The following is an 18,794-nucleotide window of genomic DNA, read 5'->3' as shown; positions in this document are numbered from 1 at the left end:
TAAGAAAAGCAAACAAAAAGGCCGTCGGGGTGCTGTGCAGAATGGGGACATCTTTAGAGGTTGCAACAGGATTGCAATAACTTCCTGTGGTATAGCCCGATTGCGAAAAGCGCTTCCGGTAGCCTTGGCCCACTAATCAACAAACCGGCCTCCCGGGCCTGACGCGACCCTCACCTCGGGCCTCTCGGAGTCCGACAGCCGCCCAGCTGACTCCTGCGACGCGGCAGTGAATAGTGGCGCCTCCTTGCCTCGGTTGAGGGCCAGACCTCCCCATCTGCCGGCTACCCTGGACATCAGGCGACCCCCTGACCCTGTGATTGGCGCCTGCGCCTGCTGACCGTGACCGAGGAGCCCCCCGGAAGGACTTGGGTATTCCTTGGGCTCGGTGCCTGTTCTTCGTGCTCTTTTAGGGGAAGTTAGGGAAGAGGGCGATCTTTTCTGCTAATTACTTCGTTAATTCGTTTTTTTCTTTCCGAATCTAATTATTGAGGCAGCATAGTTTAGTGGTTAAAACTGAAGACTTCTGGAGCCTATCTTGATTTTCGCCCTTGCCATTTGTGACATTGGGCAAGACACTGGGCCTCAGCTTCCACATCTGAAAAACGGGGATGATAATAATATCTACTTCATAGTGTTTTGGGGAGAATTAAATTAAACAATAAAGGTGAAGCCGACATATAGTAAGCACTCGGTAAATGCCAGGTTTTACTATGTGCTGGATGCTGTACAAGATCATGGCCATAAGTTTAGATGGGAGAAAAAAATACATTGAGATAAGTACTAGTTAAAATCCGGGTATAAATGCTGTAACAGAGACATGAAAAGTGCTGTGAGAATGTAAGGAAAGGAGATGTAGTGGGCAAGTGATAGCGGTGGTGACTGAAGCTGTATTTAATGAATTCAAGTCTGCCAGGATGTGGGGGGTGACAGAGCATTTCTGGTAGAGATCACAGTTTAAAGGGTTAACTGTGTAAATGCATGGCATTCTCAAGAAACTGAGCAGTATGATATTGTTAGAACTAAGGTGATCATTTCATCCAGGAAGCTTCTCCTTTGTGCTTCCACTGAGGTCTATGCCTCTAGAAAAGCACTTACCACATACTTTCATATTGAAATATTCTATTTCTCGCCCTCACATCAGGACAGGGATCTTGCATTATTGGTCTTTATCTTTTTGCAAAGTGGCTGGCATTTGAAGAATGTTGAACTTGAAGAGACATATGGGCAATGCATGGAAAGGTAGGTTGAAGCCAGATTGTGAATTTTGTTGAATGGCAAGCCAAAGAATTCTGACTTTTTCTAATAGGCAATAGGAAGCCATTAGATTTGAGTTTTAAAAAGGTTAAGTAGCAGCAATGTGGAGACTAGACTAGATACAAAGAGAGACTAGAGGAAGGGATGCCAGTCAGAAGGCAGCAGAACTCTCTCATATTCTTCCCTATATATGTCAGAAGTTGAAAGCAAAAGACCATTTAGATGAGTGATTCAAAATTTTTCCACCAGGACCAGTTAAAAGGCTCCCATTGTCTGACACACAGAATAAGAACCACCTGTTACTATCTTTAACTCTACTCCCCTTTCTCCAATTGATCCAGCACAGATGTATCTATCAAAATACTCTGAGAAATTCTCCAGGCCTTATATTCAAGTATCATGCCTTGCAAATTGTTCACGATTGGGCATGATGGTAGTTCTGGTAATGAATTAGAGATGTGAGATGGAAAACGTGGATGCTAGAGCCCCAGATACTATTGCAGCTATTAGTCTACTAATGACACAGATTTTACCTTGTGACTCAGTTCAGTAGGAATTGTCATTGTATGACATTGACCAGCATCAATTTAACAGCTGTATTTCTCTTAATTTCTTCAGGGAGAACATCCTTGGTCCTACAGTTTTGCTGACACTGACATTTTTCTAAGTGCTCTTGAATAGCTTTTTATGTAAATAACTGGCTAGACTTTGTATTTTTCACCACCGAATCCGATAATCTACAATTGCCAGAGACTTAAACACCCTGCTTTTAGGATATCATCTACGTTTACCCTCAGAGCTCTTCCTTTGTTGCAAAATGTTGAGATACTGGGGAGAGATACCAATCTCATCAAGCCAAACAAACAGAAGTTCCTTTGATTTGCTCCCACGGGAATTCCGTCTGGTGGAAGTCCATGATCCACCCCTGCACCAACCTTCAGCCAACAAGCCCAAGCCCCCCACTATGCTGGACATCCCCTCAGAGCCGTGCAGCCTCACCATCCATACCATTCAGTTGATCCAGCACAACCGACGTCTTCGCAACCTTATTGCCACAGCTCAGGCTCAGAATCAGCAGCAGACAGAAGGTGTAAAGACTGAAGAGAGTGAACCTCTTCCCTCCTGCCCTGGGTCACCTCCTCTCCCTGATGACCTCCTGCCTTTAGATTGTAAGAATCCCAATGCACCATTCCAGATTCGGCATAGTGACCCAGAGAGTGACTTTTATCGGTAAGGCAAGCATTTGCTATATCTTACTTTTCCCAAGTAATCTTCCCAACAACCCAGTTAAACCTGTAATAGCATTTTCATTTCCACACAAGGAAACAGGATAAGAGTAACTGACGTGGCCAAGGTTGCTCAGGTAATTAATGGGGAATCTAAGTCTAGAACCCTGATCTTTAGAATTCAGCCAGTTAAACCTGTAATAGCATTTTCATTTCCACACAAGGAAACAGGATAAGAGTAACTGACTTGGCCAAGGTTGCTCAGGTAATTAATGGGGAATCTAAGTCTAGAACCCTGATCTTTAGAATTCATGGTCTGTATTTTCAAATTTTCTGATGTAACAAATATTTATTGAGTGCCTACATGTGCCAAACACTTTACTAGGAGCAGGTAATACACTGGTATGTAAAAAAGGCCATGGCCTCATAGTCCTCAAAGTCCAGTCTTTCTAGTTAATGTAAAATGTATATTATGGTTTTAGTGTCTTCAAATTGGGATTCAGGGACTTATTCTGGAATTATTAGGAACCATAAGTCTATACAAAATTTTTAAATTATATATTTTCATATTGATAACATAGTTTAAGAAATAATAATATAAAAATGTTCTTGATCCTTGCTACTCAAAATCTGGTACAAGAGCAGCAACATCAATATCACCTGGGAGCTTATTAGAAATGCAGAATCTCGGGTCCCACTCAGACCTGCTGAATCAGAATCTGCATTTTATCAAGATCTCCAGGAGATTCATATATGCATTTAAATTTGAGAATCCCTCCTCAAGATCCTCTGAATGACTGTCTTATAATCTAGTGCTACAACTAAATTTCAGTGTGTAAGTTTGTATTAAATGCCAAATAATTACTTTTGTTTTCATTTTGAAATATGTTAAACCTACAGAGGTTTAAATAATAGGACAACAAACATCCAAATACCCTTCATCTGAATTTACTGGTGGTTTTCATTTACCACGTTTACTTTCTCATATATGTGTGTATGTGTGTATACACACAAGTATACAAACACATATACACACACAGTTTTTTGCAAAACATTTTAAAGTAAGTTGCAGATACCACAATATTTCACCCTAAATTCTTCAGCATGCATATTCTAAGAATAAGAAAATTTCATACATAATCACAATGCCATTGTCACACCAAAGTAAATGAACTTTAATTATTTAGTAAGTTCATATTCAGATTCCTCCATTGTCCTCAAAATATCTTTTATAGATATACTTTCCACCATCCAAGATTCATGCATTGCATCTGGTTGTTATGACTCTTTAGTGTGTTTACAAGTTCAAGTCATTTGTCTTGTAGAATATCTCACTGGATTTGCTGATAATTTCCTCAAGATTAGAGTCAGGTTAAATATGTTTGGCAAGATTCATTACATCTGCCTATTGGTAATAATAGTTAGTATTTTAATTGTTCCAAACTAATGAGTAAAGAACAGAAATGACTAAATATGTAAGGGTTGCAGTTGAGCCAGATGAAGGCCAGATGATGTCAAAGTGCATTGTGTAATCAAAGGTTCTAAAATCTGAAGTGAAGTGGGGAGGGATTACTGTCTTATTACATGTGTGGCACATGTGAGTATAGATATGCCCAACTCAAAAAACCTTGCTCCATAGCAATCAGTACCATATTCACATTATGAGGGCAATTTAGTTTCAACAAAATATCATCCATCATATTAAATTGATGCCATTATTTATAATATTGTAGATTTGCATCATATTCCTATTTTAATTTTTAATAAAAGCTATGATCATCAAAAGTTCATACCTCATTTTGTTTTATACATATTTAAGAAACTATATAACAATAATTTGCATCAGCTATGAGGGCGCCAAAAAATTATTTTCCTTTGAAAGCAGTCCATGTATTACTCAAGTAAAGTGATACTGGTTTCTCTGTATTTATTAGGTACTTCTAAGGCCGTTAGCCTTTGGCCCAGAGAGAGTAGCCATGGAAATGATTATGGAAATATTAAATGAAAAGTTACTTGGCAATTGGTTGTCTTTTTTTTCCAACTATTATCTGAATTGCAGTAGTTGCTACTGAACAGATAATAGTAAAGCGGATGGATAGCTCCTCAGGCACTATCGTACAGTACATGCCAAGTGTGGACCAAGGAGAAGTGATTTTTTTATGCTCTATTTTATTTTGATCTATAAAATAAATTACTTTGTCAAGAGGAGGCAGAAGCCAGATAGGAAGTTTATTAAAGCCTTCCTAGAAGTTATTTTTAGGAAATTAGACAGCTCTTTAAATTTTTCATGGAAAGATTAAGACTTCTGCAGTAGTGATTAGGGGAAAAATGGTAGTGATTAGGGAAAAAAGGGTTCGGATCCCACATGCAGACCGCCGCTCACTGGCTGAGCGAGGTGCAGGCGCAACACCGAGGGTTGTGGTCCCGTTGCCGGTCCCGGTCCGGTGCGGGTGCGACACTGAGGGTTGCGATCCGTTGCCGGTCACGAAAAAAGACAAAAAGGAAAAAAAATAAAAATAAAAAAATAAAAGTGATTCCTTGTAGTTATATAAGAATCTCCTAATTGGAACTGTGAATTTCTGAAAGTCCACATATTGCCCACTATGTGTGGAAACTATGTAGTGATGAAATAACTACATTATTGAGCAGTATCTGAGCTATATTGTTAAACTTAATCCTAAAAGTGGTCAAAATTGAGCAGTAAGTAGAAGGAGAATGAAATTTCCCTTTTGTACTATTTGTTATATACATGTACTGCCTATTCAAAGTGTACTTGGAGGAGCTCAGAGGTATGACTGTGGGATGCTGAGACATGCCCAGATAGCAGCAGAATGAAACTAAGCTACATAACCTGGATGGAATTTCCCTGGAAAGCTGGGCCAGTGGTTTGACTGGAATTGTAAAACTCCTAGGGAGACAAGACAGGTCACCCTTTGCTAGAGCACTAATGACACCATCATGTCTCCACTTTCAGTGGGAAAGGGGAACCTGTGACTGAACTCAGCTGGCACTCCTGTCGGCAGCTCCTCTACCAGGCAGTAGCCACAATCCTGGCCCACGCAGGCTTTGAGTGTGCTAATGAAAGTGTCCTGGAGACCCTAACTGATGTGGCACATGAGTATTGCCTTAAATTCACCAAGTTGCTGCGTTTTGCTGTGGATCGGGAGGCCCGGCTGGGACAGACTCCTTTCCCTGACATTATGGAGCAGGTATTCCATGAAGTGGGTATTGGCAGTGTGCTCTCCCTCCAGAAGTTCTGGCAGCATCGCATCAAAGACTATCACAGTTACATGCTACAGGTATGGTGACCCTGTGGAGAAGTGGGCAAGATGTTCAATCAAGGGGTGTTCAGCAGGATCCCACAACACTTGCTCTAGAGTACAGAGCACAGAGTCTTAGAACAATGCTAACTTAACATATTTTCTCATCGCCCTAGCTGTATTCCATTGACCTCATCACTGACCTGGCCAGACACCAGAGGCCTCCTTTAGTCAATAAATTGTCCCATTCATTGATACTTCCTCTGGATGAAATTATACACAGATATGGAGTCCCTAGAGAATGCATTTAGCATGATTTTATTCAATAAATATTCATATTTATTGTCTATTGTGAGTCAGGATTTGTGGGATATAACAGTTAACAAGTTCCCTGAGCTTGCATTCTTGTTGAGGGGAAACAGAAACAAGTAAACAAATAATGATCAAAACAACTTCAGGGGCCGGCCCTCTTGCATTCTTGTTGAGGGGAAACAGAAACAAGTAAACAAATAATGATCAAAACAACTTCAGATTGTGTTAAGTGCTATGAAAAACAAAACAGTGTGAGGTGGTACTGCCTCGAAGATGGGCGGAGGGCCACCATTTTTGGTTAGAAACAGAACTATCTCTTCAACACTCGTAGCCTTAAGAAAGTATGTATTCACTATTTCAGACTCCCCAAATCTAAAATATTAGAAATTTTTAACACTCAACAAAAAAAGTCTTTGTGATCCAGATTTTCTATACCATTCATTATTCACCCAGGGTACATATGTCAACTGTGAAGTTTTTATAGCCAAAATTGTAATCTTTTGTCCAGTTCTGATTCATCTTTAACGCACCATTTTTGGTTAGAAACAGAACTATCTCTTCAACACTCGTAGCCTTAAGAAAGTATGTATTCACTATTTCAGACTCCCCAAATCTAAAATATTAGAAATTTTTAACACTCAACAAAAAAGTCTTTGTGATCCAGATTTTCTATACCATTCATTATTCACCCAGGGTACATATGTCAACTGTGAAGTTTTTATAGCCAAAAATGTAATCTTTTGTCCAGTTCTGATTCATCTTTAACATAATCCAACTTTATTTCTTATTTTTATGTAGCTTTTAATTAATGACACACACATTCTCTACCAAATGAATTTTCTTCACATGTCTGTCACTTATAAATGCCAACTCAACACCTTAAGCAAATTCCTTCCATTGCCAGTGTACATTTTAAAACTCATCTATTACTCATATCCTGTTGGCTTTTCCATGGGATACTGCAAGCTGACTACTTGCTTTTAATGTTTCCTTGGAAAATTGACTCTTGCTTGCCAACAGATTAGTAAGCAACTTTCTGAAGAGTATGAAAGGATTGTCAATCCTGAGAAGGCCACAGAAGACACTAAACCTGTGAAAATCAAGGAGGAACCTGTGAGCGATATCACCTTTCCTGTCAGTGAGGAACTGGAGGCTGACCTTGCTTCTGGAGACCAATCTCTGCCCATGGGAGTCCTTGGGGCTCAGAGTGAGCGCTTCCCATCTAACCTGGAGGTAGAAGCTTCCCCACAGGCTTCAAGTAAGAAATCAACTTACTCACTTTGATTCTGTGAGATCTGCAAATCTCAGTAATTTTTGCTTTTTGGAATCAAGCTCTGGAGGTGGGAAAACAAGTAGGAGTGGGCAGAATGGAAAATTCTAAAACAAATACAGCTTCAATGATCTAGAGATACCAGCATTCTTCTCTTTCTAATTAGTGAAGAGAGGACTAGCACAGCTTTACAGGCATTCTTTAAAATAATCCCTAGTTAAGATGTAGATGCAATATGTGTTGTCCTCTTGATTACCAGGGTTGATTCAGCTGATCCAGCTGATTGGGCAGATATCTCCTTCCTTCAGTGCTCTGTATTGGTCCTTCCTGATGCTTGTACCTAATTGAAAAACACTCCTCCATATAGATGGAGGAGTGTTAATTGTTCAAGGGTGTTTGATTAGTTGGACTTCCTAGAGTACCTACACAAGTTGGAGATGAAAGGGATTACAATAGGGATACCTAATTAGAGGCAGCTGGCCTCTTCTTCCAGGTAGATTCTGTGATTACCTTAGGAACCAGGAAAACTGACTTATAACTTTTTTTTTCTTTTTTTCGGCAGCTGGCAGGTACAGAAATCTGAACCTGTGATCTTGGTATTACTAGCACCACACTCTCCCAAGTGAGCTAACTGGCTATCTTAGACTCATTACTGAAGTCAGTAAAATTGCAAATTAGTCTGGGCACTCAGCTGTTTACAAATATAAATTGTCATTTCATCAATGCACAAATGACTCAAATAACATATCCTCAGCTATGGCCTAAACGGAATTAATTAGGCCATACTTTTAAAAGTGTTGAGCAAAGAGCCTTTCACTATGGAAGAAGTAATAACTATGGCAAAATAGCATTGCTAGAATACACAGAGAGGCAAGGGGTTCCAAAGAGAAATTGCTGCAGACTCAGGGACATGTCTCTTTTCAGTGGAGACCGGGCAGGGAACTGCTGTCAGCATTATGCAGTGATCATTAACTTTTCATAATGTGAGAGGACCAGAGACCCAAATAAAAGGCAGGAAGACAAGATATCCCCATACAAGAAGGAAGGACAGGCAGACTGACCAACTGAATAAGGCCCATGGTTGTGCCTGTCTTTGGGCTGTGAGACGGAATCTTTCACATGCATACTTTTACTCCCTGGTTTAGGGGAAATGGGGGTGGGTGAGGTGGAGGAAAGAAAAGTGGAAAAAGTGGAAAGGAAGATATTTAGAGCTGTTTTTTTTTTTTTTTTTTTTTTTTGTGGCTGGCCAGTAAGGGGTTCCAGATCCTTGACCTTAGTGTTTTTTCGCACTCTAACCAACTGAACCAACCAGCCAGGCCAGAGTTGGTAATTTTTTGATGGTAACTTCTTTAAGCAGAGAATAACAGCCTTGTCTCCAGCCAAGTACAGATTCAGAGTGAAAACTGAACTGAAAGGACATCAGTCACCCCGAGAGGTCCTTTCATTCTACTTTGTCCTATACTTGGCTTACCACTAGGTATATGTTCTTCCCTCTGTTTCTAGGTGCAGAGGTAAATGCTTCTCCTCTTTGGAATCTGGCCCATGTGAAAATGGAGCCTCAAGAGAGCGAAGAAGGCAATGTCTCCGGGCATGGTGTGCTGGGCAGTGATGTCTTTGAGGAGCCCATGTCAGGCATGAGCGAAGCCGGGATCCCTCAGAGCCCTGATGACTCAGACAGCAGCTATGGTTCCCACTCTACTGATAGCCTCATGGGGTCCTCCCCTGTTTTTAACCAGCGCTGCAAGAAGAGGATGAGGAAAATATAAAAGGAAGGTTTTCTGTCCAGACCTACAACACCCAACAGAAAACCTTTGTTATATTAGAATTTGTTTCCATAAACAGTGATTTGGCTCTTATTCTTAAACACAGTGGGCTTTCCTAACTTCAGAGGAACTGGACTTAACCAAACCAGGTTACATTTTACTTCTGCATCCAGTTTTTATAGTTTTCCACAGCTAAGCCGCTGTTCACAGATGGAACATGATGCTGGTATGGTAATCAGGAGACCAAAGCACGGTCCCCAACTATTGTCTCTACTGTGTGACTAGACATATTAGCTTTTCTACAGCCATTTCTTTTTTTTTTGCCCTGCTAACACCTTGATTTTAAATAGTCATTTCTCTTGCACAACTAAGAATCATACCACTTTGACCTAGCTTGCCAAGATGTGAGGATTGAAATGTTGGCTAAACTTCAAAGCTGTGCTTGAATAGACTCATAAGTAAAGATATGCTGATATCAGATGTCAGTTTTTCATTTAACTTGATTTGTTTTTGGTTCAAGTCATGGGGATCCAATACTAACAAGAAATAGCTAAACACAACACAACTTATCTACCAGTCATCTTTTTAAAACTGTTTTTGCTGCCTATGAAGTCTCTTACAAAACCAGAGGTCTGTGGTGACAGCCTTTTTGCAATTGGCATAGTCAGCAGGATTCTGAGCAGGTACGGGAGCCAATAGCCCCTTGGGAGGAGGAGGAAATGTGGCTACTCGAGAATGTGAGGCCTGGTGGCCACTTTCCTGTTCACCAGGATCTGGTTAATGCTCACTATACTGTGAGGCAGCATAGACCAGGCACTCCATGAAGCAATGCTGCTTTGAGATCTGCAGCAGAAAGCCTCTTGGGAGGGGAAGGAAATGTGCTTATCCTTGAGTATGTGGTACCTGGTGGTCACTTCCCTGCTGACTGGATTCTAGCTACTGCTCACAGTACTACAAGCCAATGGAGATTTGCAGCAGAAAGCAGAATTGTTGGAAGCACAGATACTTGTCCTGGAGGATGATGTGCAGTGATGGGTCATCCCTGCTTCTCACACCAGGGAAGATGACAGACCCAGTGGTGAGTTGGGGGAGACTGTGTGTCTGCAGGCATGACCTGTTGTTTATCAGAAAATGAAGCATGAGCATCCTATGGGACCAGGTGGACAACTGGTGGGCAATCCACAGGTGACCTAATTCGCTACCTATGTCCCATATACCCAGGTCAAATTAGTTGACTTGGGGAGACAGTTCCAGCAGAAACAGAGAGCCCCTGGCTGCATGGCTGCTGCGGTTGTAGGACCTAGGGGTGGATAGTGTGATATGCTCTGGTGAGGAGGTGGAAAAGTTGGCCTCCATTACCATGCACCCATCCCTGAGGCAGTGGCTACAGAACAGCTGCAGATGTGCACAAGGACTGGGTAGTCACTGTTTAATGGACTGGGAGAATGCAGCTGCCCAAACCGTGTGGGTGAATGCTGGAGAACTGCCCAAAGTTGTGGGTAAATGGCAAACATGCCAAGTCAGTTCAAATAATTCGGGAGCTGGGGATGTGGCAGTCCATGTTTAATGTAAACACCCATGGCCTGGATGATGAATGTTTAACAGGCAGCATGAGAGACATAGTGCTGCATAATGCACCATCAACATCTTTTGGGTCACTGATGGCCATAATGGCCCTATATGTTTGTCATCCTATACATGAAGTAATGACTGTGATAGCCAGTCTGGGTGAAGTAGAGGAGACAAGCAAAAGGGGTCTGAAAGGTGGCTGAGACCAAACCCTCAAATGCTTGGGATTTTATCCCAAGGGGGCCAAGCAAAACCAGCCATAAGCAGATGTGGCTTGACTTGCTTGTGGCAGGGGTTGATAGCAAGAAAATTGACCAGCAACCAAATGTGGTCCTGTTTGCCTTGTGGCAACAATTGTGCCCCACACGGCGATTCACTAAACGTCCGGAAACAGGTGGTGAGGTACACCCAGTGGATTTAAAGGATTCTTTGGTTGCTCCTTCGGAGGCAGATGATATTCCACTTTGATTAGGGAGCAGGCCAAGATGCTTGTCTTTTGGGGGGTAGGAGAGGACAGGAGGCCTCACTTCGAACTGGCAATACGTTGGTCAAGGACAAATGTGCAGCATGTATTGGTGTTGGTGGATATGGGTGCAGAATGTAGCCTGATCCATGGTTCATGTAGATGGCTATGGAGGACACACGATTGAAGTCAAAGCTGTGTCATTGCCACTGGGCATAGGACGATTGCTCCCTCTTGTATATACTATATATGTATCCCCAGTAGCTGAATACATCTTGGGTATGGATGTACTTTATGGTTTGCACCTGCAAACAACAGCTGGAGAGTTTCAGCTGTGGATACAGACAGTAAATCCTGTATTACAGGGATATGCTAAACATGACCCACCAGTGTTACCCAAGCCAAGACATGTAGTTAATGTAAAGCAGTATCTCCTACCGGGAGGACATGTGGAGATAGGTGGCACTATATTGGAGTTAGAGAAAGTTGGCATTATTCATCTGGCCCATAGCCCATTTAATGCTCCAGTATGGCCAGTGAAAAAACCTGATGGTACCTGAGAATGACTGTGGATTACTGAGAACAAAACAAAGTAGTGCCTCCTTTGCATGCAGCCATGCCTTCAGTTCACGACTTGATGGATCAGCTGACAACTCAGCTAGGATCTTATCATTATGTATTGGACCTTGCAAATGCTTTTTTCTATATTCCAATCTTGGCTGATAACCAAGATCAGTTTGCCTTCACCTGGGAAGGGAGGCAGTGGACCCTTCAAGTATTGCCCCAAGGCTATCTGCATAGCTCAACCATCTGTCATGGTTCAGTGTCTGGGGACCTAGGCAAGTGGACTATGCCCAGCATGGTTACAATGTTTCATTATATTGATGACATGTTACTAATCTCTGATTCTCTTGAAGATTTAACCCAGGCAGCTCCAATGCTGCTAAGTCATTTGGAACAATGTGGGTGAGCCATGAACACAGCCAAAGTGCAAGGACCTGAGCTATCAGTCAAATTTTGGGGAGTGGTCTGGTTGGGTAAGACGAGAGTCATCCCAGAAGCTATTATAGGCAAGATACAGGCATACCCTCAACCCACAACTGTAGCTCAGCTACAGACATTTGGGACTTCTGGGGTATTGGAGAGCTTTTGTACCCCATATGGCCCAAATGGTGTATGTGCCCACTGTGTGCATTAACAAAAGAAAGGAACTCCTTGGAATTGGACTGAGGAAGTAGAATGGGCTTACCAGGCTACAAAGAGGGCAATACAGCAAGTGTAGGCTTCACAAGTGGCTGATCCCACTAAGCCTTTTGAATTAGACGTACATATAACCTAAGAAGGGTTAGGATGGGGCTTGTGGCAGAGACAAGACCGATTCTGAACACCTATAGGAATATGGTCTCAGCTCTGGGAAGGCACTGAAGTGCGTTATTCTCTAATAAGAGAAACTGCAGCTGTATATTCTGCCCGGATGGCCACTGAACCTACCACAAGAACTGCCAAAGTCTTAGTAAGGATGACATACCCCATACTAAGTTGACTGTGCACATGGGCAAACCACCCCTAAAATGGGTATAGCTCAGACTCCCACCTTGTCTAAATGGGGAGCATATATAGAACAAAGAAGCACTGTGTCAATGAGTCTTCTGTCTAAAGAGTGGCAAACTGCTAGGACTAGTAGAGGTTGTGGAGGAAACTTTGACACAACCCTTACCCATGGAGATGGAGTCTACACCTTTCTGTGAGGGACAGGGACCTATCACAGAACAAGCTTAGTATACAGATGGCTCTAGCATGGGACCCTAAGCATCGTGGACAGCTGTTGCTGTCCAGCCCTTAACAGACATCATGTGTTATGAAAATGGCACAGGGCAAAGCAGTAATGGGCTCAATTGAGAGCAGTATGAATGGTGATTTAAAAATGAGCCTGGGTCATTAACCATCTGTACTGATAGCTGGGCTGTGTATAAAGGTTTAACCCTTTGGATCTCTACTTAGAAATATCAATGGTGGATGGTAGGCCACTGACCCCTGTGGGGACAAGCCATGTGACAAGTTATGGGCATTGGGACATGAGAAAGAAGTAACTCTTTTCCATGTCATAGGACACTTCCCCTTAGCCAGTCCGGGCAATGACGAAGCTGATGCCTTGGCTAAGGTAAGATGCCTGGAGAGAGCCCCAGCCACTGATATAGCCCAATGGTTACATCGACAAATGCAGCATGCTGGCAGCAAAACCATATGGATGGCGGCTCAGAGATGGGCCCTGCCTATAAAATGGGGAGATGTAGTGAATACCTTTTGCGTTTGTCTGGTATGCACTCGAGAGTCCACACCTGGCGGGTGCCACGTACAGATGGGCAAATAACTTGAGGGAGGGTGCCCTTGACTCGATGGCAAGTGGACTTTGGAATTCTCTGACCTTGGCAGTGGTCCGACAAATACATCTTCACAGTTGTTGACACAGCTACTGGCCTTCTGTTTGTATGGCCTTGTAAGGCCCCAGACCAGGTAAGCACTGTGAAGGCACTGAATAGCCTTACAGCCATGTATGGCCGGCCTCTAATCATAGAGTGATAATGGAACCCACTTTACTGGATATGAGGTACAGAAGTGGGCTTCCCAGTTGTCTATTCAGTGGAAGTTACATGTGCCATATCATCCCCAAGCAGCAGGGATGATTGAATGATACAATGGTCTTTTAAAAAGGGACTAAGGCTATCTGCTCAATCCCCATCCCCGAAGGGGTGGACACGGCAGTTATGACCAACAATCAGGATTCTAAATGAGATCCTGCAAAGGCAGACCCTCTCCAGTGGAAGCTCTGTTGCATAGGGCCACTGCACCTATACAGCTGCAAATCACTACTGAAGATAAGCTTTTGAAACCAGGATACGGCAAGAATGGAAATATTCTTTTACTGGTCCCAACTGTTTGCAACAGGGACAGACAGTACAATGGGAATGGCCTTGAAGAATAGAAGCCCCCCATATATGCTGCGTAGGCCTAACAGGGCCTTGGGGGAATGGATTAGAAGACTTGCAAGTTTCACCTTGGGTGACAAGGACCTGGCCTCCCTGAGTAAAGGTAACATGGCCTGGAACAGATAAGCACTCTATTCCAAAGGGCACATTTGTATTATCATTATGGCCAATAGTGAGTTACCCTATACTGTTACATGTAGAACCTACAGATCCAACAGTGTTAGTGGATAATGTATGGTATCATAAACCAGGTAAGATAACCATTCCTGCAACCATCCTTCCTCAGGATGTCAAACTGGCACATATCTTACCAGAGGAGTGAGAACTCCCCCTATTGGTACCAATAACCCTTCTGTCTTTTCTCCCATGGTGTTGTGGCTGCAGGCACCAACATACATTCGTGTGGCCAACAGGTTGGCTTGCTGAATATGCACCGAACTTCCTGTCACTGGCTACAGAACTCCCATGGAAAATCACCCCAATGATGACAACTAACTGGACATGTGCAACTAATAGTTGAAAGGATAGAACTACGGGACAAGCCTTAAGGCATATTGAACAGACAATAGCTTATATGAATGTAAGGGTCATTTATCCTAAGGGAACATTGTGGAAGATTCTGAACGTGTAGATTGTATGGCAAGGGACCCTGAAGGGGTTGGTTGTAGGGAAACTATAGGAAAATGGCCAGGGCCCCTCAGATGTTCAGAATCTTACCGAGCATTTGCTGTAAAAATCCACGTGCACCCAGGTGTTCCTTGGTTATTATCTAATGTAATTGCATAAGGGCACCCAGGTGTCCTGGGTTATGGACCTAAGTATAAAGGACTAACGGCTCTGATACACAGTGCCTCTTGGGACACTCCAGGAGGCCACTAGGGTGGCTGCTCCTTGCTCCGAATAAAGCCTATTAATTTTTTACCCATGGCTCCCAGGATCTTTTCCTATTATGTAGCTCATGGACCTGTGTGTGAAGGGTTTATGACCCAGTCTGTACAACGGGCTTCAGGGGTCTGTGAGCCCTAGTTCTAGCAATACAGCATCTGATAGTCTCAATAAGTATTTATTAAGTACATGATGTAGCTTTGTAGTGACTAGGAGTAATTAGCAAGTGTGTGCTTTATGCCTTGGGAATGGATGCCAGCACGTTAAATAAACTGAAGTTTGGTTTTCTGATGAAGAATACTAGTCTTATGAAATTTAGACCACTTTTAAAGACCAAAAATAAGGCACAGCTTTAATTTGTAAATTATTGAGTGTCTTAAGTATCCCAGGCATTCAGAATAAAGGTGAATGCAATAGCAACAAAATGAGGTTATAATTCAACAGATAATTTATAAGTTTACTAATTATAAATCCTTAGCACACTTACCTAAATCCTTCCTGTTCCAGTCTTAGCTTCATTCTCCCTTATTAATGAAAGTGGCCATCTGTGTAATTCATTTAGCAAACATTTATTGATTACCTATTATGTGCTGGGTCCTGTGCAAGGGATACAAAGATGATTAAGACTTAGTCCTTGCCCTTCTGGAGCTTATAGCATAGAGGAGACAAGTTATTCTGTAAGGAAGAAGTATTCAAAGGCACTGTAGAGGAAAAAAGTATGTTCAGAGTTTTGCTTTGCAAATGGTTTCCTCTTAAAGAACAGGTTCAAGGGCTGAACCCGTGGTGCACTCGGGAGAGTGCGGCGCTGGGAGCGCAGTAGCGCTCCCGCCGCGGGTTCGGATCCTATATAGGGATGACTGGTGCACTCACTGGTTGATCGTGGTGCGGCCGGACAAAAAAAAAAAAAAAACAGGTTCAAATTTTTAGACCAGTGTGTCACACTAGGTATAGAATATTGATATTAATACTTCATAGTAAAATAAAATACTTCTATTGCTTCAGAATGTTTAAATTGGAGGGCCGGCCCAGTGGCGCACTGCTACAGTGCGTGGCTTGGGAGCGCGGTGGCACTCCCGAGGGTTCGGATCCCACATACAGACCGGTTCCCGCTCACTGGCTGAGTGAGGTGCGGGCTCAACACCGAGGGTTGCAATCCCGTTGCTGTTGCCGGTCCCGGTCCGGTACGGGCGCGACACTGAGGGTTGCGATCCGTTGCCGGACACGAAAAAAAGACAAAAAGGAAAAAAAAAAAAAAAGAATGTTTAAATTGGAGAATAGGCACCAGATGGTCAAGATTAGGGTTCTTTGATAAGGCAAGTCATGTGATGATTGGTACCTGAAATTCACCTGGCTGGAATTATGTCATAGGCTGTGTGAGGTGGAGCAGTGGTTCCAACTAGTGTGCACTGGGATCCCCTGGAGGACTTACTAAAACAGATTGCTGGGCCCCACCCCTAGAGTTTCTGATTCAGTGGGTTTTGAGAGGTGTGTTTAACAATTTCCCAGTTGATGCTGATGCTTCTGGTACAAACACCACATTCTGAGAACCACTAAGTTGGAATATAAACTAGGCAGGGATAAAATTTCTTGAGAGAAATGTACTATGTTTTAAGATACTGTAAAGGATCTGTAAAGGCAGGGCAAACCCTTATAATGGCTATTATGTAAAGAATGTGTACTTCCTTCAAATCTATAGCTTTGGAGTAAATCACCAAGGATACTCTGCATTATATTCAAAGTACAATACAAACATGGCATGACTATGTACCTGGCTACTAGTATGTGTACATAGGAAACTTCAGTAAACATCAGCTTAATTGAAACAGGTTTGGACACGTGGCTTTAAGCCTCTCTGTTGAATGGGAGAAATGAACCTGTTTGTGATTTACATAATTTCTAATTTGAAATCATGACAGGCAGGCTTACAACAAAGCTAAAAACTCTTTACCCAAGTCACCATTGAGACAGGATTCTTACTCATAAGTTTTTTTTGCCCACTTTCTTCAACAAACCTGGTGTCCTATGGTGAGCTACCCAGTGTGAGGTATATTTCATACCAACATTGAATGGTTGCTAAGGAGACTCCACTGCCACTCTGGACAAGCTCAAATTTTCCCTCTCCCTTTCTGCTAATAGAAGGGTAACTCATGGTACAGAGTCAAGGGCAAGATGCGGAGGAAGTAGAGGCTATATATATCCAGCCTATAATAGAGATTTGAAGTGGTCACCGGGAGAGTAAGTTCTCTATTCTATCCATCGGCAGCAAAAGTACTTGAGTTCATATAATAAAACTTGAAGTTGTAGGCCTGAAGGGATATTAGCTTCCTAGAACAGTCAATATTATCTGTACTTGCATACGTACAGTGGAACAGCCAAGACAGAGTCAGATCCAAGGGTCTTCTATCACTGACTTCAACGGAGTCAGGAGATTTCCCTAATAAGAAACTCTGCTACTCTGAAGAAAATTAACCTTTATAGTAGCCCCCTATCAGAGGTAAGGATAGTTCTTTCACATGGAGCTCCAAAATTTTGGACTTCTAGAAACAAGTGAAGTTTCCTAAAATGTCCTATTGGTTGTTTCTCTTCCAGTATTGTGCCATTGATTCTTGCATAAAATTCTGGAATGCTGGCTCTTCACGGCTTTCCTCTGTAACTGCAAGGAAAAAAGAAGGGTAATTCTTTTTAAACTCTCTCATTAGACAAGTGGATTAGAGCTCCTGTCACCCATTCATCAAAAACAGTACTTTATTTCTAAGAAAATAAGTACTCATTTCTCCTGATAAGGAAATGGCTCCCAGAAGCATGCTCTATTTCTCATGTTGCCCAAAATGTAATTTTTTTGTAAGTGGGGAGAATACTTCCTTCATAAAGTAGTTGCAGGTTGACACTAATTCCCTTAAAAGGACCACAGGATCAAGATACAAGTATCAACCTCAAACTAAACTCCCGCTAGAGATCTGAATTTCTTTCCCTAACAGCTTACACATGATGGTATCTATATATGCCACTGAAAACTTGAAAGTTCACTTGTGATGGGGGCATACTAAGAGGCCTATCAATTACAGTCTTCCTTCATTTAGAATCAGAATTAGTAAATCACTCATTAAGACTAAAAGGGGGGCTGGCTGATTAGCTCAGCAGAATAGAATATGATGTAGGTCAAGGGTTTGGATACTCTCACTGGCCAGTTGCCAAAAAAAAAAAAAAATGACTAAAAGGGATTTCATTTTAAAAAGAATTTGACTTTGAGACAAAAAGGTAAAAGACTGAATTAAGAGTTTAGCTCTATTTTCTACATATTGTAAGAAAAAAATAAAATTTCTAATATTTGAAAAAGATACCAAATGATGTCAATTTTTTTTTTTCCTTTTTGTCTTTTTTCGTGTCCGGCAATGGATCGCAACCCTCAGTGTCGCGCCCATACCGGACCGGGACCGGCAACGGGATCGCAACCCTCGGTGTTGCGTCCGCACCTCGCTCAGCCAGTGAGCGGGAACCGGTCTGTATGTGGGATCCGAACCCTCAGCGGGAGCGCTGCCACGCTCCCAAGCGGCGCACTGTAGCAGTGCGCCACCAGGCCGGCCCCAACTCCTAGGTCTTTTTAACCGAGAGAAATGAAAACATATGTCCATACAAAGACCTATTTGCAAATGTTTATAGCATCTTTACTCCTAACAGCTAAAATCAACCCAAATGTCAATCCGGAACGGATAAATAAATTGTGGTACATCCACATAATAGAATATTACTCAGCAATAAAAGAACATTCTATTTTTTTTTTTTTTTTTTTTGTTTTTTTTTTTTT

General features: G+C 42.3%; 2 protein-coding genes across 2 annotated transcripts in view; one reads left to right on the top strand and one right to left on the bottom strand.

Moving 5' to 3' along the window:
- The first annotated feature begins 5 nt into the window (after positions 1-5).
- On the top strand, positions 6-9,565 carry SUPT7L (suppressor of Ty 7 (S. cerevisiae)-like). The gene is made up of 6 exons (XM_008581338.1): positions 6-369; positions 1,142-1,239; positions 1,873-2,484; positions 5,455-5,779; positions 7,073-7,310; positions 8,826-9,565. The coding sequence occupies exons 3-6, from the start codon at positions 2,072-2,074 to the stop codon at positions 9,086-9,088; spliced, it is 1,239 nt and encodes a 412-aa protein (XP_008579560.1). The 5' UTR covers positions 6-369; positions 1,142-1,239; positions 1,873-2,071; the 3' UTR covers positions 9,089-9,565.
- A 7,251-nt stretch (positions 9,566-16,816) lies between these two features.
- The window catches only part of GPN1 (GPN-loop GTPase 1), a gene marked incomplete at its 5' end in the record, with an annotated part of 23,152 nt that continues 21,174 nt past the window's right edge, over positions 16,817-18,794 (bottom strand). The window contains one exon of the mRNA XM_008581339.1: positions 16,817-17,642. Coding sequence (XP_008579561.1) covers positions 17,557-17,642 — 86 coding nt within the window. The remainder of the gene's footprint in view (positions 17,643-18,794) is intronic.

The sequence above is a fragment of the Galeopterus variegatus genome, unplaced genomic scaffold (genome assembly GCF_000696425.1).
Source record: "Galeopterus variegatus unplaced genomic scaffold, G_variegatus-3.0.2 Scaffold2331, whole genome shotgun sequence".
NCBI classification, from domain to species: Eukaryota; Metazoa; Chordata; class Mammalia; order Dermoptera; family Cynocephalidae; genus Galeopterus; species Galeopterus variegatus.
The sequence above is the reverse complement of the archived record's forward strand: the minus strand, read 5'-3'. Positions and strand labels throughout refer to the sequence as shown.

Bases quoted from the DNA above. Each gene is read 5' to 3' on its own strand.
- SUPT7L (XM_008581338.1), top strand. From the start codon at position 2,072: ATGTTGAGATACTGGGGAGAGATACCAATCTCATCAAGCCAAACAAAC. The intron at 2,485-5,454 runs GTAAGGCAAGCA...CTCCACTTTCAG, and splicing joins CCAGAGAGTGACTTTTATCG to TGGGAAAGGGGAACCTGTGA. The intron at 7,311-8,825 runs GTAAGAAATCAA...CTCTGTTTCTAG, and splicing joins AGCTTCCCCACAGGCTTCAA to GTGCAGAGGTAAATGCTTCT.